The sequence below is a fragment of the Lacerta agilis genome, chromosome 2, assembly GCF_009819535.1.
Source record: "Lacerta agilis isolate rLacAgi1 chromosome 2, rLacAgi1.pri, whole genome shotgun sequence".
Classification (NCBI taxonomy): Eukaryota; Metazoa; Chordata; class Lepidosauria; order Squamata; family Lacertidae; genus Lacerta; species Lacerta agilis.
This window is the reverse complement of record NC_046313.1, coordinates 91648139-91670867: the sequence shown is the minus strand read 5'-3', so window position 1 is coordinate 91670867 and position 22729 is coordinate 91648139. Positions and strand designations below refer to the sequence as shown.

The 22729-nt window shown below is 41.4% G+C and overlaps 1 protein-coding gene across 2 annotated transcripts in view; it reads right to left on the bottom strand.

Moving 5' to 3' along the window:
• PDZRN3 (PDZ domain containing ring finger 3) overlaps nucleotides 1-22729 on the bottom strand; it is a 179655-nt gene that overhangs the window by 3162 nt on the left and 153764 nt on the right. For both annotated transcript variants that reach the window (XM_033141206.1, XM_033141207.1), the window contains 6 exons: nucleotides 17522-17775; nucleotides 14507-14594; nucleotides 4756-4854; nucleotides 3669-3731; nucleotides 1827-1931; nucleotides 646-762 (listed from right to left, as the gene is read on the bottom strand). In XM_033141206.1, coding sequence (XP_032997097.1) covers nucleotides 646-762; nucleotides 1827-1931; nucleotides 3669-3731; nucleotides 4756-4854; nucleotides 14507-14594; nucleotides 17522-17775 — 726 coding nt within the window. The remainder of the gene's footprint in view (nucleotides 1-645; nucleotides 763-1826; nucleotides 1932-3668; nucleotides 3732-4755; nucleotides 4855-14506; nucleotides 14595-17521; nucleotides 17776-22729) is intronic.

Below are 22729 nucleotides of genomic sequence, written 5' to 3'. Positions count from 1 at the left end.
TTATTTTTTCTGCATTTGAGGAGTGTTGGACCAGAAGGCCTTAATTCAAATCTCTGTAAAGAAATGCGGAAAGATGTAGCTCAGTGTCAGATCACTTGCTTGGCATGCAGAAGGTCCGAGTTTCAACCCCTAGCATTTCCATTTAGGGCTGGGAATGTCCCTTGGCTGAAATGCTGCTACTGGTGAGTGCAGACAGTCATGAACTAAATTGACCAGTGGTCTGACTCAGGGTACAGCAGTGTCCTATGGTGTTTAGTGGATGCCCTTATACAGTTTCCCCGTCACTCAGGATATGGGATTGGGTTGGAAGACCAAATGGATTAATGATACATTGTAAGATGTTTGGGACAGGTGGAAAAGCAGAATCTTAACCACATACATAAAATGGACAGTGCTCAAAAAGAAACTGAGTGCAGGTGTGGGCAGTCCCTTAAGTAATGAGGGTGCAGTGAATAAATTCTACAATTGTAGGATGCTCTCTTGTCAGTTATTCTTATTCAGAGACAACTGTTCTTTTCCATCCTAGGGAGAGCTCACTGCAAATGTAAGAAATGTTTAATGCAATGCTTAAATAAGAGCCAGGGAACAGCATGACTTTGGTTTGACAATAAGGTATTTCACCTAACAAAGTACAATGACATTTACCTGCTGAAGCATGCTGGCAGTAAACTGCATTGCCTGATGGTGCTGTTCCTCCAGCATGTCCATGTGTAAATCATCCAGAAAATCATTTCTGTCATCATCCATCCATCCTTCATCCAGCTACAAGGAGAAGAAATACAAAACAAATGCACCAAATATTGCTATGCAGATGTGACTCAATAAATAAAGGGAACTTAAGAACTGCTTTTCTGGGAATCTGACTTATTTCATGCACAACTTATAACAACCTCAGCATACGAGTTGTGCTTCCTTCCTTGCCTGATGTGAATCTGAAGTGCAGAAAGGACATTCCAGTTCTTGACAGAAATCACAATGCATTAGGAAGTTTTATGTGATGGGGAAATAATTTCCTCCACCCTCGCTAATTCCGAGAAACAGATCTGTTGGTGAGTTAAAGAGTCCAGATGTGTTGGGAACTGCATGCATAATAGTACTGCAGCACTACCATAAAACAGGCAATAATTTTGGCTTGCTAAAAACAGCATGATGTACAGGGCATGGGTGCTATCGCCAATAGCAGATGGTGGGGTGGTGATGCTTACCTGACCTTCTGGCCGCAGAGTCACTGCTGCTTACTGGGAGGGAACTTGGGAGGGGAAAGCGGTGGGGAGGTTAGCGCTGTGCAAATACATTGGCAGCAGCACTGCATTGGCCCCGATGGTGAGCTGCCAACCTCCGCGCTGCCTAGCTCCTCCCACTTTCTCTCCCAGTAAGCAGCAGCAACTTCACTGCTGGGAGGTCAATGCCAACCCCCCATCCACCACTGACGATCACTCTGTTCAACACTGGTCAAGTCTACAGCTGGACTATTGCAGCACATAGCTAGCTAATGCTGGATGAGTGAGATTGGGACATAGTGAGGCCGCATGGGTGCAGTTTTTCACAATAATTAGCACCATGCCAGACAGTTTATTCTGAATCCTGTGTAGTAACATGTCAGACAGGGCCGGGGACACACTATCTGAAGGTGCTCCGCTATAGTTTAATGCACCATGTCCTTGCACTCAGTAGCCTCACTACTCTGCTCTCATATGTTGATGCATCTCTACCAGGACCTTCACTCACCCAGCTCTACCACCCTCAACTGTTGGAAGCATCTATAAAGCACAATGCCCATTGATGTTACTGTATAAACAATAACTAATAGTAATTAGATGCAGCACCTGGAGAATTTCTGGCCTTGCTATGAGCAAGGAAACGTTCTTGCTTTCTTCACTGGTAAGGAGTGCCACAGCTTCCTCGCGATTCTGTATCTCTATGCCATTAATCTGGAGAAAGAAATTCAAATTCCATTATATAGAAATCCAAAAGAAATTATATGTGAAGTGCACTTATATTTTTATAAACCATGCAACTCTATGCAGAGAATTTTAGTCTGGGTTTGGACACATTTGCCTCATGTGGAGTATTCCTCAGAACCAGCTGCACTGAAATGAATGAAAGCCTCATGTCAGAGTCATGAGTTATTTCTAAGTTTACCCATAAAGCCACTGGCCTGCCTTGACCAAGGTGAGTGCCCTTCAGACTCACTGCAAATGATTCACACCCAACTCTCAAAGATACTTTTTATGTAAAGAGGTCACCAAGCACCTACTTTAACTAATGCTGTGGCGGTTATTTTTGCCCAGTTATTTCCAAAGAAATGACCTTAGAAAATAGGTCACTTGTTACTTTGGGGTGAGGGAAGGAAGTACAGTGGCCATTATGAAGTGGACAAATGGTGTGTGGTCTTAATTTAAAGCTTCGTTCATTCATACCAGCTTCTCAACATCTCATGCTTCCTGAAATGCCTATTATGAGAATGTTTGGGGTTGTTATCCAATGAAGTCACCCTGTTCATTCAAGAACTTCTCCTCGTGCAATGGAAGTCCCTCTCCCTCTTCTCCCTGTGTGTACACCAAATCTGTTCTGGAGGTTCCCCCAACCCTCCAATGCAGATTTGGCTGGGATGTGGGGAGATAGATGTGAGAACAGGACAACTTTGTTAGATACAACTCTATATCAGTATTGCCTCCATTAGGCTTTTGAGGAAGTGTGGCTTGGCAGGATTCTTCCTGCGCAGCACTGAAGAGCTCTGGGAGATTCGATTTCCTTTAAATAGATTCCCTACTCCCCCCCCCCAAAAAAAAATGTTAGATGAAGCTGAAAAACATAGACTGCTTTCTCAGAGGGTAAATGTTTTCATGAAATGGGCTGGGGGCAGGGTAGGGATTTGGCACAACACGTACTGGTAACTTTAAAATCAACAGTTTTGACTGGCAACTCGTTTTAAGTGCCTCATCACATAGAGTGTGCTGCTTTTTCCATGGCAGGGCAGGCCCTAGTATTTAAAACTTTGCCCTGGCAAGATAAATACCTGCTCCTGCCACATAAACTTTACAGCATCAGAAAGTAATGTGACAACTGGGATTCACAGGGCTGTTTTGAGGCTGAATAAAATAAAGATGATAAATCTCTTTGCCTGCTAAAAGCGCTATATGATGGCAAATTCAATAACATTACGCCAGTGTTCAGAGACTGTTGAACTGTCCCCATTGGTAGTTTCTCACAAACATAATGCTGTCAGGTAACACTTTGGCTTTCATGGGTGATCTATGAAAGTAAACACGACTGCATTTGCCCTAAACTGCGAGCATCTGGCCTTCAGGCATTTCATCAAAAGACTTATTTGGGGAATAGTTATACTGGGGACTTTTGAAATACATTTTCTTATATATTTTATTCTATGTACTGCATTTCTAGCCCACCTTCCCCCCTGCAAGGACTTCAAGGTGCCTGACATGCTTCTCCCTGCTCCTCATTTAATCCACACAACAATCCTGTGAGGTGGGTTAGGGTGAGAGGCAGTGACTGGCCCAAGGTCACCCAGCGAGTTTCATGGCAGTGGGGATTCAAACCCTGGTCTCTCCCAGGTTCTAGTCTGACTACTGGCTCATCTGTCGGAAATGTCACATAATAAGATAACTGAAGAAACTGTAATAGGATTTCATATAACATAAACTCACTTGAATTATACGATCGCCCTCTCTGATGCGACCATCTTTCGCAGCAATGCTGTTGGGATCAATCTACAAAAGAGCAGAAAGTTGGCTACTTTTTGCAGCATTTCTTCCCTGTGTACGTCCAACCACTGGCATGTTATCTCAGATTGCCTATACACATAGTTCACAATCCTTCTTGTTTCTCTTAAGACATGGATGGGGAAACTCAGGCCTGGGGCTCAAATGCTGCCCCCCAGGCCTTTCTACCTGGCCCCAAGGACTCACCCCAAGCCCCACACCCTCTTGAACCATGCCCCTCCACCCACTCGTTGAGTGTTTTTGCTTGGGTGGAATGAGTCCCCTAATAATTCTTCTTGCTTGCCTGGGTAGAGGATAGAGAGGGGTGTGTGAGTGTGAAGAAACTAGCCTAAGGCACAAACATACAATTTACATTTATTGCTTTGCCCACATTATTTGCCCGTGGCCCTGTCCACATAGGCATGTCACCCCCAGAAATTTGCCCTGAAGGGCTGAAGAAGGTTCCCCAATCTGAGAAAGAAACACTGCACTATTTTATTAGGAAACATATGATTTACATGCAAGAGGTCCTAGGTCCCATCTCTGGCATCTCTAGGTACAGGTGGGGAAGATTCCTGCCTGAAACCCTAAAGTGCAGCTGCCAGTCAATGTAGACCTGGTGCCCTCCAGATGTTTTGGACAAGTCCCCCAGCCCCAGGCAGTCAGGGATTATGACAACGACAATCCAACAACATCTGGAGGTTACCAGTCTAAGAAAGGTGAATGTAAACAATACTGGTCTAGATGGGCCAATCAATGGTCAGATTTAATAGAGGGCAGCATCTTAAGTTCCCTATGTTCCCAACTGGAACCACCACCTCTCTGGTCGCCACTCATCTGAAAGTGGGTACATCTGGAATAGGTCTTCTAATGTTGATCTTAAAAGAACAGAAATAAGTGCCTGAAATGTAGGAAAATTGTTTGATATTACATAAAAACTTGCTTTTGCAAGTAACGTGAAATGTAACTGACAGGGGGAAAAATGACTTTTACACAACTACAGTCAAAAGGCAGGTATTATATTTGGTCTCACCTCACTGATATAAATGCCAAAATCATCTTCATCATCAGTTCTGTAGCACACTGTAAGCCCAAACTTGTCCTGGCTGTTCACTCGATGCAAATCTACTTCCTAGGGCAAAGGAATGAGACACTGGTGAATGTCTGCTTTTTAAAAAAATATGTGGAAATATTTTGCTTACATTATAGTTTCTGTTTTTAAAAGATTGCACTATGTTAATTTACCGAGCTAGAAGTGATTATGGACACATGATCAATACAGAGGGCAATTCTGGCTCTTCTATCAATATGCAGTTATTTTGGAAATAAGACTCTCTTATTGATCATATAGAAGAAAAATGGCCCATCTCTTATGAAGTGGCAACACCACACACACACACACACACACACACACACACACTTCTATTTTTAGTGCCTCCACTATAGTATTTGTCAAGTGAGTCTTTGGAACCAAAGTCTTCCTACATTTCCAGCACCCTAAGAACAGTAACATAATTAGTGCGAAGAGATAAAGATTGATGAATAAATGCTAAATCTATGCAATTCTGTAACTGGAGATGCTGTTTGTTCTCTAATCACATTTTAACATTCTCTAGACTAGTGCAATGCAATTCTGGAATAGTTTCTAATCCAAATACTTCAAGGCAAAGTTAGCCATGACTACATCCCCATAAAGGCACATAAAGGCTGGGCAAGTGAAAAAATTAGTGTTAGCGTTGCACTGAGAAAACAAGGTTGGCACAGATTACAACATTTCATTGTTCTTGAGATGGAAGTTGTTTCATGGTCTGTGAAAAAGTGGCCTGCAGCAAGGTAGTGAGGAAGTCAAAAGCTGTTTCTTTCTAATCTTAGTTGCATGAAATTGAGAGATTAATGTATAAACTACACACATTATTATTATTACTGATTTCTAGACCACCTTTCACCAAAAATGATAGCAGAGCAATTTATAAGGTGTTATTAAACAAAATTCATCGTATCAACTGAATGACTAATTTACGATTATTAATTCCAGGAGGTCTACTTTGAGTAGGATTAATGTTGGATACAACCTTAAATTTTAGTCTCATGAATTACATAAGTAACAAAGTCAGCAGTATCATAAAAAATGGCTTAATGGCTTTCTACAGCTTGAGCGTGCTTTGCCATTTAAATGTCATACCTTTGCATTGTCAAAATTCAGCATAGAGTGGTGAAATTCTGCACCCAATGCAGATAATGAGTATTGTGCCATCTAAATACTGATGAGATGAATTCTGACATGCCTGCGGTTTTCCTAGTACCCTCCACATGGACTGTAATTCTCATTAGCCCCTGCCAGCATGATCTATGGGTCAGGGATGATGGGAATTGTAGTCTAAAACATCTGTAGAGGATTAAGTTGGGGAAGACTGGTTTAGTACTTTGGTAGGCCTCAGGATGCTCTTTTATATGATTTTTTTTGGGGGTGGGTGGGTGGGAGGTAAGCCTACTTTGCAGTTTTCCAGACCTCTACAATCAACTGTAAATATAGTCATACCTTGGTTCCCAAACGGAATCCGTTCCGGAAGTCCGGTCGACTTCCGAAAATGTTCAAAAACCAAGGCACACCTTCTGATTGACTGCAGGAGCTTCCTGCACTCAATCAGAAGCCGTGGAAGGCATTTGGGTTCCAAAGAACGTTTGCAAACACTCGTTTCCGGGTTTGCAGCATTCAGGAGCCAAAACGTTAGACTCGCAAGGTGTTTGCAAACTAAGATACAACTGTATGCTTCAAAGGTATCACCCATCATATCATGTGAAATTTGCATCTCATCCCTTATCTTTGAAAAACAAATGCTGCAATCTCCCTCTCCATGTGGGCACCACAGTTTCAAACCTGCTAACTCACATGCTGCTTGTATCAGGCAGATAGTTAAGTGGGGTGAGCTCTAACCCTTCCCCACCTCCCCAAATCATCAACAGCCTGAGTAAACATGGCTAGGATTCCAGCCTTGATCTTAAACGGAACTTGGTGTGAGATGCGTTGTTGAAAGAACTGGGGACAATGGCCACAGCACTATCAAATCCAACATATATGTAAGTGGGCAATCACACAGTCACATTTGACTTCAAAATCCGGAACTTCCCCTAAATGAGGGGATTAGGAAAAAGGAAATTGAAAGGGAAATCACGGTTTCCAAAACAATATTACTAATTTGTGACATTTAACAACCAACATTTTTTTTTAAAAACATAGCCCTTTGGATCTCTGGATAAACTAGACTAACATGACAGCTTAATACTTCGCAGAATACCTAGCGCCCCAAATTGGTCTTTGGTTACTCGCTGCTTAGAACTGCTTTAAGTTCTCTTAAGTATTTGACTAAGCTGGCAGTACACAGACAGTTCTGTAATAGTGAGTTTGGAAGCCGTTTAAAAATTCCCACATGTTTGTGAGGCAAGGGGAGGGGGTGGGGAAACACACCCTGTGTTCCGATTGAAAGAGAGATTGCTGGCTTCTTCCTCCTGGTATTAATGCATTAAAAGTCCTAATAACATAATAGTCTTGCCTCTGAGCATCTCTCAATTTCAACCCACGGTGCCATTCACCGGGGGAAGACAATAAAACTCACCAATATGAATAATTTATTGGCATGTCTAGATGACAGCTGCCACGATAAGCAATCTCTTGTTATTTACTTGTCAACATGTGTAATTTGTTTTGAAAAAAACAGAGCAGTAAATGTCAGTGACATTTCAGATGGTATTTAAATGATTCTCAATCAATAGGCACTATTGTGAATGGCTCCACACTCTCTCCTTGTGCTTTCTTTTGTTACAGAAAGGTTGAACGCATCAGTATAATGACAGAAGTTTTCCATATTTCTAAGGCTCTGCCATTATTATTATTTTTTTTAAAAAAGGGGATTGAAGCTGATCAATAAGGAAGATTAGATAATGTCAACCAAGTACAGTTGCTGGGGTCAGTCCTTTAGGTTTCATCAAGCAAATGGAAATGAAGTCAGTAAACTCTGGCTCTAATTTATGTTTAGGAAAGTTACTCCCTTTTCCTTTGAAAAACAAAACAAAAACAAATTGCAGATCCCTGCCCTGATCATGGGTGCGATATGTGCCTGCTAAACGGCAACACTCACCATCCTGTCTGCAGCATGGACAGGATAAATCTTTTACGCCTTCTTAATAAGGTGCTAACATTACTTGGAGGGAGGCAGGGGCTCTTTAGCTTTTGCTTGAAGAAGGCTGGGGGGGGGGCATGATTTGGCCACAGAGTGTCAGACTAGGACCTGGGAAGGCAGGGTTCAAATCCCCACTCAGCATGTCTTTGGGCCAGTCACTCACTCTCAGCCTAACCTACCTCACAGGGTTCTTATGAGGATAAAACAGGGAGGGCAAGAACTATATGTATGCCCCCTTGAGCACCTTGGAGGGAAGAAGGTGGGCTATAAATTAGGGCTGCCATACACCCGGACCTTTCCCGGGATTTCAAAGGCAGAATTGATGTCTGAGGGGAACTTCCGAAAGGTGGTGCTTTGCCCTTGATTTTAGGCAAGTTAAATTTAAAAAATCGCATTTTGGGGTGTCCTGGTTTTTACTTTTTTTGAAATATGGCAACCCTAATATAAATGCAATTAAAGAATTAAATAAATGGTGGGGCAGAGTCAGGAGTTGACACTTATGGATTTCATTAAATTTTGCCCTCTAAATGTCCTGTAAGTCAGTGACTCCTCTATTATATGTATATGATATTGTTGTAAGCCACTCTGGATGCCACAGAAACCACGTGGCGTGGTGGCACAGTGAGTTTCTCGCTTTGCTTTTACAATATGCAAGAACATATTCTAAGGAGCAGACGTCTTGCTTCAAAAAGCTATTTTCAGGTAACTTTAGGCAAGGGCTGTGGCACCAACATGACTCTGCAGAATAACTCCTTGTGCACAGTACAATGGAGAATTCATGTATCCTGTGTATTCATAGGTAACTCCCTCCGCTGAATTCCTGAATTGAAGGAGGTCTGGCTAGATGACCCTCAGAGTCCCTTCCAGCCCTACAATTCTATGATTCTAAGTGAATTGGGAATTGTAGGTCAGGAACTCCCATGAAAGCAAGGAATTTTGAGTGTGAGGCAAAGCAGCCCTTGGGAGCTCTCTGATTCAGCTTAGCGTCCACCAGTCTACTTTGTTTGTCCCCCATTCACTGTAGGGAAACTTTAAAAAGTGGCTGTAACTTTTTTTACTTTTGACAGAATAGATGAAATTTGCTGACATAACAGCCCTTGCAGAGCAGATGAAGTCTACCAAACTTCAGACAAATAGGTCCAGCAGAGGCTTTTGTCCTTGATATCTTTAAAGTTTGGGGTTTTCTTTTCTTAATGAAAAATTCAAAACTTTTGAATTTGGAACAGAATTAGATGAACAGAGAACCTACACAAACGACGTTGACACCAAACCCTACATATATTAAGGAAAATAGAAACATTGTCTCCCCACCTCATCCATCCCCCCATTCCACCCACCTCTTTCCCCCTGCTCTCCCTAATGTCTCAACAACCAAAATTGATTTGTAAAAATGTTACATGGAAAAATATGAGAGACATTGCACACACTTTTGTAAATCAAGAAAAACTTTAAGAATAATAAAAATGAACTTAAAAAAATTAGATGAACATCTAAGGTTGAACCTCCCAAATGAAACAAATTAAAATTTGAAGTTTACCAAAATACCTGGGTACAGAAATAGGGCACCTGTCTGACTAAGACAAGCAAGTGGCCTTACCAATAGTTCCCACTCAATTTAGTCGTGGAGAAGCCCACTCTCCCCTTGTCTTTTGCCCAAAGAGTGCCCCACACTCTACCAACATACTGGGTGCCTCCAGACTGCCATTATTTTGTGAGAGGGGCGCAAGTGCATACTGTAAATTTAGGTTTGGATAAGAGGGGAGGCCTGGCCATCGCCTGCCCATCCAAGCTTAAGGGTATTCTGTTAAAGGAATCTGGGGGTGTTGATCTTGTCCAAAGCCCGGGGCGGGGCTAGGGCCATGCCGCGACCCCTTGGGAACCCAGTGGGAGCTCGAGTTGGTCTGAATCGACGGAGCTCCCCCTACCAGTGGTTTACCCTTACTTGACTTCCTGCTCTGTGGGCAGGAGTCAGATATAGTCAGGTCCACTCAATGCCTAAGCTAGTACCGCTCACATTCTGTAACCAATAAAGTTGTGGCCAAATTTTGTCCAATAACATTAACCTTATATCCTGTGTCCCTGTGTTTTATTTCATCCTCAAGGGGGCAGCCACGGGGTCTCGACACGCAACTGAAACGGATTGCACTGATTTTAACAACCGAATTCAATCCTGCACTGATTTGTTTGAATTCTGAGCAACGTCAGTATACGATAAATACAATCTGAATATAATCTAATCATAATCATGTGGATCAATCAAGAAATATGTTTTAGGACTGAGATCAAGTTTTATGTTTCAAAGATGCTTTATGTTTTATGTTTCAAAGAAGCTTTAATACTTCATGCTTTTGCTTTTCATTCTCTAGTATTTCAACAGAGAGCTTGAGCTTTTCAATATGCTTCAAAGCCAGAACGCTTCATTCCACATCTCCTGTCTGGGATATATTGTATGTGGGGAAACCACTTGAGAAATATCCGAAATACACACACACATCAAAACCGTGCTCAGGCAAATGGTCTTTGTAAAAAATTCCCTTCAGAATAGCCTCAGAGCAGGTGTTTGGTACCTGAATTTTTATGAGTAATTAGATGTAGACTTACCCTTGGGTTCTATCCCCCCAGCCCTGGTTAGAAGTAGAAATAACTGGGATTTGATGCTACCCTAGATATGGTAATTTTGTGTACACAGAAAGAAGAACAGCTGTTTCCTAGCTGCCTATGCCTCAATAAAGTTTTTATGTAATCATAAAGCTTCAAAAGATTTTATGGACATCAACTCTATAAATTTTAAAAGCATCAAAGCAAAGAACATTTTTAATTTTCAGAGTACTTTTTGGAACAGAGTACTTTGCTTAAGCAAAAAACAACAGCACACCCTACAAGTGCAAGGGTGTTCATTCCCATTACACAGAATAATTCATGGACCTCTACTTGCTTCTTAAAAAGTAATAACGTGTTTTGGTTAACACGGTAAGATGTGCAGATTTTCCATGCATTATGGACCAAGAAATTATACAACTACTATAATAACTTCTACTTGAACAAGTAGTGACCGGCACAAAGGCCACAATTAGAAGTGGGCTTCTAATAGGAGCACAAATAGGACTTGAGTGAACAGTCACTGCAGATATAGTTAGATGCCTCACATCTGGATCCTGAACATCTCTTCACATCAATACATGTGACAGCAGCAACCAACAGCGCCAGAGTAATATTGCGCATTATGCTATGATAATTTGGAATATGCACAGAGATCCGTTGTAGGCCCACTGGAGCGAAAGGAGGATGTGCAGCCACTGTGAAGGATGATTGTACCCTAATTGTCTTAGAAGTCAGGAATGATCTAAAGAGGATACATATTATAAGTGTCATGAGTAAGCATTAGCATAACTTTTTGAGATGTAGATTACCCTTTTCTTATATAGAGCTCCGATAAAACCAAAGCATGAGCACATATGAGATCTCTGAAACTGAAATGGATGCAAGACAATTACATAAAATTATTCTGGCCCTATGCCAACTGATGGCAGATAAAGAAAGCTAAACAACCTGAATGCTGAAATATAAGTGCCATTTACAGTGAGACAATAATACCATAATGTGCTATGATATTATATGCCTGTGGCCATTCATAACACTAAGGTTTCAAAATAAAAGATAATAGTACATCAGCCTCTGTATACGCAAACGGAAATTTGTGCCCAACAGATTATTATATCGTGTTGCAGACAATCTTCTGTTAGGGGCAGGTTAAAACTTTAGAAACACGGAGCCAGTCTTTTCAAAAGATGTACTTGTACTGGAAATAAAATTCTCTGGAGTGAGTGGGGCTATAAGATAAGGAGCTTGGATGTTTCCCCCAATTTTGTCAGAAAGCAAATCCTAAAGACAGACATCAAATCTGTGTCCAGTGTGCAGAGACTTAACTGTAAAAAACCAGGATCCCAGAAAGTCAGCTTGGATTATTCTATGTCCAGTTTTGTTGAGCATTTTACGTAGAATCATAGAGTTGGATGCAGGATTCTTTTGCCCAGCGTGGGACTCAAAGTCTGAGATGAAGAGTTTCATGCTCTACCAACTGAGCTATCTGAAAAAGCTTATCAGTCACCACTCTTCTTGAAATGAAACTTAACCAAAATCAGGTGCACGCTTTTTGCAAATAAACCCCACTGAATTCAGCTAAATTTAGTTCTGAGAAATCATTCCCAAAATCAGGCTGGTAAGGATGGATTGACCTGTACTTTTACTGCTCTCACATTTTTGTGTGTGTTTGGTGCTCTAGACATGTTTTAGACAAGTGCTCTAGACAAGGTACATGTTCTAAGGTTCATTTGTAGTAATGCATTTAACGATATCCTACCTCTTAGAAGAATCAGTCACCTTAACTGCTTTTTGTTATCGTGGTATCAGTTAGGAGATTACTAAACTGTCTGTAAGTGAGCCCTTTAACAACCCTACCCTGTATGTTGAAACAACATGGAAATCTACTCGCATTTGTGGTGGCTGTTTTAGAAAGTATGTAGAGGCAACATTATTTATTACTTGCCTTGATCATTTTTAAACAGCTTTATGGCTCATATATGTGCCAACATGGATACATAAGATATGGACCCAATTAAAGCTTCAGAGTAAGAGTTGCAATTTAGAAAACTGTTGATATGCTGCCATGACATTGTTCTTTTATAATTTTTTAGTTTGGGCTTTAAGAGTGGCTGTGTAATATGCTAGGGGCTGCAATCCTTGTAACACCAGATGCCAGTTTCAGATACTGAACTTAAAGGCCTTCAATGGCCTGTTCTTGGCAGATACTCAATTCTTGTGACTAATATCAGCCAGTACAGATTGCTAGGCAATTCTACTGTGTTTCATTGAATTCTAGCAAGAACTATAGTCATTTACACAGGGGACTTGTTGACTATATCTGTTAAGTCATTAATTGTGAGTTAGGATGGCCATAAAAGCCTAGATGATGGACTGGAATCCAGAGTGTATTTTATGGAGAGAGTAGTCCAGGTGGTGTAGTTTGATATTTTACATCCTTTTCAGCATTCTGACTCGAGTCAATGAAAAAGTGCATCTGCAGTCTGTTTAAGACAAATCTGTCAATAAGCAAACAATACAGCTAGAAGCTGCCCGAGTGTTTGTTACACTTTGACCCTTTCCATTGATCTCAGTCTCCCAGGTTTGAAACGATTCTTAAAGGCTTTCAGAGAACGGCTATTTAAGCTAAATGTTTAGCTGGTACTGCTACAGAGCTATATTATTTTAACAATCTAAGTGCTCTCTTAATGTCAAAATTATAAAATGCCATGAAATGATTTGAGTCACACGTGCTATAGTTACTGGCTGGCAAGAGCACATGTGGAAACAGCTGCCAGCTTAACCTGTCCGACACTTTGGAGCAGTGGTAGCAGCAACAGTTTGTTGCCCAGCTCCTACTAGGCCCGTACCATTCCAGCAATGGCTGCAGACTGAGTTGAGTACCAGTAGTTCCCTGTCCTGCAGCAGGGGAAGGCAAAGGAAACACTTCTCTGGATCACAGTTGTTGCTTTTCAGAAAACCACCTTCTTTGTGTAAAGGTTTGCTGGAGAAAGAATTCAGCAGGAATGGGCAGTTAATCTGGACCCCTGCTTTGGGATTTTCACAGTGGTTTGGAGTGGCATTTACCTCAGCATTATCTTCTAGAATGATGAGCCCAAGCGACTTTGTATTTCCCCTTCCTTGTTTATCTGTATGTGTACAGGGTGGGAGCTAGAGGACTTTTAGCAGGTGGCAGTTTGAGCAAAATCATGAAGCTTGAGACAGATTAAGCTAGTCATTCTTAAATTTCATTAAAATCCATGCAGCAAGTTAGTCAAAGCTTGAATTCCATGAGGCGAAAGTGTCACCTCTGGATCCAGCGCCATGATTTTGCTCAAACTAAATGAGACACATGATATTTCTGTAATTTGTATTTTAAAAATATATTTCATCGCTCTACTTTTGTACTTTTTACTAAACCTATGATTTGAATTTATGTTGTCTATGATAGCAGGGGAAGCATCTTGACTGGGGACTTTGAGAAAATAATAACAAGCCATGGCGGAAAAAGAAGCACTTTGCTGTAAACAAATGGAGACAAAACATGCTTCTTTCAGATGTAACATTTCTACAAGAATTAAAAACACACAAAACCCTTCTCTTTGAAATCTACCACAGGTATAAAACTACGCTTTTGATACTGCGTTCCCACATGAAAATCCATGTATGCAAAACTGTAAAAAGTGTATGAATAAAAACCTTATCTACCCAAATTATATTATTCACCCCCTCACAAGTATAACTAGAACAGATAAGGAGAAACCTATGGCTGCTTGTATTATGAGCTGAGGACATGGCCTCTAATCCTTTAATTACATAACATACAATTAACTACATATTAAAATTAGTAAGCACTAATTTCCTGCCGTCTGTACACCAAATTGCAGAGTAAACAGATTTTCCAATATATTTTGGTAGCTTAAGTTCATAATTTGAATGCAGCACTAGTTGCTAAGTCCTTGGCACATGAAAATATAATAAAAATATTTTGTATGTTGAATGGTTGCTTCTAGTTATTACTCATACCTCTAATTCTAGCTCCTCTCTGTCCATTTCTTGATGAATGCCTCCCATATAATCATTTGGGTCATAGTATTCGTGCCCTGATGAATGCCTGGGAAAATAAAGCACAGTTTAGGTTATCACTCCCTATTCTAATTAACATATTAATCCTCCCCCAGCCTCATGGCAGATCATCACTAACATGTCACACATACATCAAGACTGATGCGCTGCAGGTGATCAATGGTGTTGAGGACGTAAGCTCATTAAACAACAGAGAAAACAATATATATATATTTTTTAAAAAAAACCCTGTCTTGCTGCCTTAACATATTGGCCAACCAGGCAGAGCTGGCCCACTAGAGAGACAGAGGGGAACATTTGTCAAAGACAGGTGATGGTACTGCTCTTCACCATCAGGAAAGGAAAAAATGCTGTGGGGGTGGCATGATGGACCCATGAAGGGGGAAAAATTAGCACACACATTTTATTATTCAGGGTAGTGGTCATAGGTTCCCATGTTACACCTGAGCACAGGCTCCACACTTCTACTACTTCCACTGAGAAAACTCAGGGGGGAAACACACAGGCTGGTTTCCTAGCAACCCTCTTCCACATGCCCTCTTATCACCTCAGGAACAGGAAAATATGCCAACATCCATCCTCCAATTCCCTCTGCCTCAGAGGTGGAGGGGAACAACAGCATGTGAGAAAAGAACGGTAACTTAATTAATACTAATAATAATTATTTTTTAAAGCTGTCCTCAGAAAAGCAATATGGATACTGCACAATAATAGCATGAGAACATGACCCCCGGTGCCTAATCTCTGACAGAAATTGCACAAATAGATCACCTTCTCAACCCCGAGCTTTGTAGCACATGCTCCTTTGCCTGATTTCCGATTGTGAAAATAATGTTTTGTCTTCAATAATGATGTAAGGTTTTTTTTATATATATATAAAAATTGGATATATATTTATATGGAGAGGAAGTGGGCAACCAGGTTTTAATTCCACTTTCAAAATATGAGAACTTGGGATGATAACTCCATGAAATTGACTGTCAACAGGTCCACAATTGTCAAAAAGAAGCAATACATATGGAATTCACTTCATTGGGATATGGGCATGGCTATAGATGATGTTAAAAAGAACTAGGCAAATTCATTAGGCACCATAACAAAAAAGTAAGTCTCTAAGTTCAAGGACTCTATCTTTCTGAATACCAGATGTTGAGGACCATCTTCACATGTGTGAAGTTGAAAGAAGCCAGGACTCTTGTTTATATATTGATGGGAAAGTCTGGGACTCCACACAGACACCCACCCACCCACCCACTGCTTCCATGTAGTGGGATCCCATGCTGTGGGAGAGTACTGACTAGATTTGAAGGTCCCATGTGACTGTTCTATCTGCATGGGTGATTTATTCACAGAAGTCTCAAGCAGTTGGGTACTGTACAAAAGTGGAGTGTCTCTGCATGTGATGGGGGCCTAAGCTACCCAGTACTATACAATTACTGACACTTCACTCTGCTATCAGTCTCTCCCAACTTGGTGCCCTACAGATATTTTGGACTACAGCTCCCATCAGCTACTTCCCAGCACTGTGAAAGGAGTCCAAGTGGGACATTCTTAGGCTGAAACCATGTTGAAGCAAGAACACTATCCAAAGCTCCATTGGAAGGTCCTTCTTTTATTTCATTACCAGTGCATGCACAAAAGTGAACGTTGTTTTTTTACCACGCATGCACCATCCTATCAGCAATGTCTTTGCCAGTTTCTGTGAACAAGATGGGAAGAGTTCCATCACAAATGGCACTCCACATTTGTTGTGGGAGAAAATGATTCCTGTACTATCAGTATAGGTGGAGTTGCAAATAAGTAAAGGTGTGTGTGTGTGTAATTTGCTAGTATAGAAGTTTCAGACTCCCATTAACAGTAATTAAAAATTGATTTTAAAAATTCCTTGACAACATTTTAAAGAAAGATCAGCCCTAGAGAACAGCTTATTTGTGTAACATTGTCACGGGATTATAATAAAAGGTAATTAATACACTGAAAGAGAATGTAGTGGCTCCTAGCAACCTGCAATTTATGGCCACCATTAAAAAAAGGATAAGATTGAACAGCAGCACTTCAAACAGGTAGCAAAGAGCACTGCCAGACACATAAGCCATAGTCCAGATTTTAGGGGGAAGACCTGCAGCTCAAAAGGTCCCAGGTACAATCCTTGGTTTTTCTAGTTGGGAGACCCAATGCACCAGGCCTTGGGAATTTCTCTGCTGGAGACCCTGGAAAGCCGTTGCTGCGGGCCAGAGTTCTAAGGAACTCTTTATTGATCTGTGGGTTCACTCAGCCCTTTTCTCCTCATCTAAAGGCATAGAGACTTGGCATAATTGCGCATGCAAACTTGGAAGTGAGCAGGTAGCCTCATACCATTTTATTTTTAGCTGTCTTGTTCATTTGGTTTCTCATTCACAATGCCAATGGGCCTGCAATCTCTCAACAGTCAGAGTTACTGCACTGATTCCACTATTTCGTGAAATTGGTTGAACATGTGGGACACAGAAGAAAAAATTGCAGTGCTGAGTGTTCCCTGCCACTGCATTTGCCTAATCTCAGTTTTCCATTTTCCCTTCCAGCAGGCAGCATTCTGTGGCCATTGAACATGCTCAGTCCTACTGGGGTCCCTTCCTTCTTCCTTAGAGTGCCCCCCCTCTCTCCATATATATATATATATGTACTTGGTTCCCCCAAGTCTGCTGATACCCCCTTCTTGTGTCTGGGCAATGTTACTTTGGCAATAGCACTCACAGACTGAACATCAGAATAAGGATGGATGATTGCATAACATCTTGCGGATATTTCAGTCCTAATGTTTTTGCTCCTGGAAATGGCAGCTTAGATCTTCATAATGGTGTATGGTTGTTGTATATTTTCATCCCAAGTGTATGAAATCTAGCCCCAATGCTTCCATTGCTCCAGTGTTAACTGCCTTTTAATGTAGCGAGGTGTGATTAAAATACTGGTACTTACTCCTCAGGTAAGAGATATGGATCCAGTACTGAAACTGGTGGGGTAGGTGAGCTCATCTTGGTAAGAGCCATGATGTGTTCAAAGGTGATGTCAGTCTGGGTGCCCATATCCACCAGGAGACATTCATGAGAGGGGCTGAAGATTTTGCTGCGCGGCGCTCTCCTCAGGACCTGAACTACGATGGGATCTTTAGCTGTTTTGAAGGCTTCTACTGCTTGGTCATGGGTTGCTTTAGATAAATCTTTTCCATTTACCTGTGGGGGAAGGGGAAGAAAGGTGAGTCTCGTTTATCTAGCGTTCCCTTCATGTAAAACCATTCATGAAATGAGCGTCGTTTTTGTAAGTGCTACTTGAAAGTAAGGCTGGAGCTCTGGATCACCTAACTCTAAACTGCTATGTATTAGCAATGGGAAAGAACAGCAAGTAGTTCATAGTGGGTGGTTAAATCTCTGTGGAACAAGCGACCACCTTTTGGCAACTTCAGAAAGTCACAGCCCAATTCACTTCCTTTTGAAATCAGTTCAGGGGCAGCGTGGGCGTAAAAGAAAACAACAGTTCAGGATATTGGACTAAGCTCTTATTGCACTGTTGGGCACATCATCAAAGGCTCATAGTTTTAAACTGTATTATCACAGGGGCTTTGTTATAGCTCTGATCTACAGAAGAAGAAGAACATGATACCGGAAGTAAAAGTGGCTACATCCATGAATCCACTGATAAATAGCGGACAAAACTCTTCAACTCCCTTTGCAACCTTGAGAATCCATTTCCTGACTGGTGAACACAGGCTTTTTAAATATAGAAAGTTATTCCCATGCTCTAAGCTGCCACTTGTAATACTGACTATAGAAAAAAACCAGTTTCCATGGAGCAGAGAATGGGCCTAGACTAGAGTTCTACTGCTGAAAGTATGCTGATGTTATCTGGACAAGACAGTAATCTCTGCCATGATTTTAGGCCTTCTGCAGGTCCTTCATCTTGGCATGTTTCCCAAGCCTGCAATTGTATGGAGGTTGGGGTAAAGCAAAATGCAATGGTGATTTAGCTGCCTTTTCCTATGTCTTGCTAGATGTGAGCTGGCGAGGTTCAAGTGAGGAGGGAGGAATGATCTTGCATTCTTCTGTCTGCTTGCCTGTTAAAAAAATTAATGGCTTTGATGCTTTCCCTCCTATTGGAAACAACAAGGGAGAAAAGGGAAGGAGAGGTTTAGACCTGCTCAGAATGCCCCAACACAGGTGTGAAGGCATGAAAGAGGACTGGGAAGCTTTGGGAGCCATGACATGCCCCTAGGACACCCATTTTTTGGCACCTCCAATGTAAGAGCAGCAATGTCAATTGGGCCAGAGCTTCGGAAGAGCTAGGTGTGTCAGAGAGGTTGGTTCCAGGGGTGGCACGTCTCATTTGGCCGCTTGAGACAAAACAGTAAGTACCGACTTGTCCTTCCACTGCCGGCATTGGTGCTGCTTCTCCACCAGAGGTGGAGGTGAGAGGGTGCCCATGAGGGTGCCACCTTGGGGGCTTCCAGCTGCCTGAGGCAGTGGCCTTATCCCACCCAATGGCTGGACTGGCCCTGGTGGGCTCCAGCACTGGATCTCTGCTGTGTCTCTGATGCTGGAGGGATAGATCCAATCTATTGTATGACTTCTGGGACACACGGGATTGAGAAATGATGTAGAAAGAATAATATATTATTCCTACATCATTTAATAATATTCTGTAATAATATATTGACAGCTTTTGTGAGTAGCCTGTTTAAACTATTGAAATACTGTTTCCTTTATTTTAAATATCATCTTATCCTATTTTCAGTTTATTTTCTAAAACGTTCTTCCACACCTATCATGTCTCTCAAGTCCATTTTTATAACAAAGCAGTTTGTTTTGCAGATGTTACACACACACTTAATCTTTAGTGAAAATGCACTGAAGAGATATTCACCTGGAGCAGCTAAGTATCACAATCTGCTAAGTACCCTCAGACGTGGCTCAGCCATCTGGATAAAGTGATGTCAACACAACCTTTCCCAATTGATTCTGAAAGGATCTAAGGCTCCTTCCCCCAAATTATTTCCACATGCTTTTTGTCCAGCATGCATTACATGGGTTCCCCCCCCTCTTTGGGACAAACTGAAATCCACTGTGTCATTTTCACTGCAACGTATAGGTAGCCTCAGGCAATCTGTCATACTTGATAAAAATTAATTTGTATCCCCCATCTCTGAAACAAGAGAAACACCTGCACCAGAATTAGTGTAGAAAAGGCCCTTCCATTTTTGAAACTAAATTACCACCGGAAACTCCCCACTACTCACCCTGCCCCCACTTGCAGGGATTGTCTAGGGTAGAATATAACATTGTGCTATGGTGAATGTGCTGGGGGGAAATGATTTCTCCTGGCTGTTCTGAGGGCTCTCCTGACACCCCATGAGGCAATTTCAGGGGTTGGGAAAGGGTAGAAAGCCCAATTGCACAAGTGGGATCCCTTGCACAGTGCTTGCACCAGTGGGATCCTGCCCCAAGTTGGTTTTTTTAAGCCATTGCTATATCCTCCAGTACCTGTCCACTGCAGTGCTTGACCATTGCTGACCTATGTACGAATGCAAATAAATAAACCATCCTCAGCTTTCCAAAAGCCTTATGCTTTCTCAAACGACTTTTCACCCTTGCTGTCCCTTATGGCTTTATGTCTCTAAAAACAAAAAGGAAAAAAAAATCTACTTTTCTCCCTTCTGTCAAATCCCTCCTCAAACTCATCTTTGGCTCAATGCCTTAGTCCTTTTCCCCTATGGGAACTAAGCCATTATGTGTGCAACTCAACTGAAACCAGATCCTCCTCCTGTCTTCCTTACTCCCTGTTGAACTTTGGCTTATAAGGCCCTTGGGTCAAGGATCTGCCTTTCTGCTGCAATTCTGTAGAATGCCACGCACAGTGACTGCATATTATAAATTAACAACCTGTCGCAGCTATCCTGGGATGTTACCACCATCATAGTGCCAGGCGATTCACGAGCTCACTGCATCTGGTTCAAAGCACAGGCTTCCTACTTTATAGCCAACTTTGTTCTGGTCATTCAAGTGGAAGCTGTCACTGATGACCTCACAGGATCACATGGTCAGGTTGATAAACGTGTATCTACAGACCCAAAGTTCTCTATATAAATAAACTTACAAGAACTGTTGCCCACTCTTAACTACCATTGCCTTATTTTTCAATTTGGGGCAAGGGGGATTTATTACACTGATGGTAAGGTAAGCACAAGAGCAGTGATGGGGAAACCTGTGGCCCCCCAGATGTTGTTGGTGAACAAATTTCATTGTCCTTGGCCATTGGGGGCAGTGCTGTCTGGGGAAGGTGGCAGCTGGAGTCCAACACTTGTCTGGAGGGTCACAGGTTCCTCACGCCTGAACTCGAAGCATCCTCTCATAACTGAAAGGAATTTAAAACAAAACTTCCAATATCATAAAGGTATTATGCAAATCTAACGTGCACCTGCACCTGGAATACTGTGTGCATCTTCTCACCACAGAGTTGGGAAAGGTTCAGAAAAGAGAAACCCAAATGAACAAGGGGGGTGTAGCAACTTCCCTATGAGGAAATTTTACAACATTTGTACCTCTTTAGTTTTGAGAAAAGGTGAGTAAGAAGACACATGATAGAGGTGTACAGAACCATGCAAGGTTTGGGTAAGTAGATAGAGAATGGCCCCAACTTTTCAAATGTTTAAATGGGGCTTAAAACCCCATTAGTTTCAAGCAACCTTTTCTTAATTAAGTCTGTGATTAAAAAGACCTATTCCATTTCTATTTTGCTGTTTTATTTTTTAACTGGCCTCTTTTTAAGATACGTGTCATGCTGCTGCTTTTAAACTGTCACTTTTTTAAAAAAAGTTAGCATTTTTCTTAATGATACATAAGCTGCCTTGGATAGTCCACACTCCCCCCCAAAAAACTTATGAACAGTTTTATAAGTAAATAAATGAGTTAAGCCAAAGGTTTTGTGGCAGATTTTTGTTCTAAACTTGTATGATATCTGACAGAGTGCTCTGTAGTAAGTGGTTTTGTGGACCAGACCTTTAGGGTCACTTCTGCTATTTTAAAAGAAAAGAAAAAAGCTGGAATCTTCTCAAGTCAATATGGCCATATAAAATCAAATAATGGCTTTGTATGAAGAAACACCTGGTTCCTTCAGTTTTACAGTCAACCCAAATTGATCATAAAGCTTCCATATATGGACTGGATGCCCACAGAGAAGTGAATTTGCATCAGGCTGAAGCAGGCTATGTATCTGAAGCTGTGCGGCACATCAAAAGCCTTGTTCTGTTAGCTACTCAAAGCATGGGTGGTGTGCTTGGGGAGGAAATACGTTCTCCTCTTCTCTTTTATAAACAAGAGATTATTTATAGGGAACATGTAGCACAATAGATCTGAAAGGGACTGAGTGCAAGACAGCTACGAGAGAGCGTTAGAAGAGAAGATTTATGCAGAAAAGTAACTTGAGATCAAAGCAGGCCTCACAAATTTTGCTTCTGGAATTAATTTTTAAGACATCTATGTTCACACCTCTGTTTCAAGATGCACATAACACGTGGAAAAAAATTACCTGCTTCGGAATCTTGGTAAGGCCTGGCATTAGAAGTTAACTTCACTGTGAAATTGGCACATGTGGAAAATGGTAAGTTGAATGGGTACATCTTAAGACAGGAGTGTGCACACCTTGACAAAGGAACATCTAAAGTGCTCAAGATGCTACTACTAGTGAATTTTTTCCCTAGCTCAATGATATCATTCAAGCCAGACTTAACACAGTATTTTTTTAATTAAAATGCGTGGCAATTATCTATTTTGCAGACCAAAGATGTTTCACTGTCCAAATGCCTTATTTATTCTTGGACAGTTGGAAGCAACATGATGATCTATAGTACCTTTGTAACAGCTTTGGCATTATTGCAGTGCCGACATCAATTAAGGAAGAAGGGGGCTTGTAATATTCCTGTCTAATGTCGAGTGTATGCCAGATCTCACTCCAATAAATGTTACAAGCATTATTAATCAGAGATTGATGAGTCATCCTTTCTGCCACACTTCATTGGCCAGATCCTGAACGCCTATCAGTTACTTCAGTGGAGATGAATTAATTTATATCAGCTAGCATTGTAAACATTACGACAACGGTCGTTTCTATCCAGGGGAATTACTAAAAATCACATTG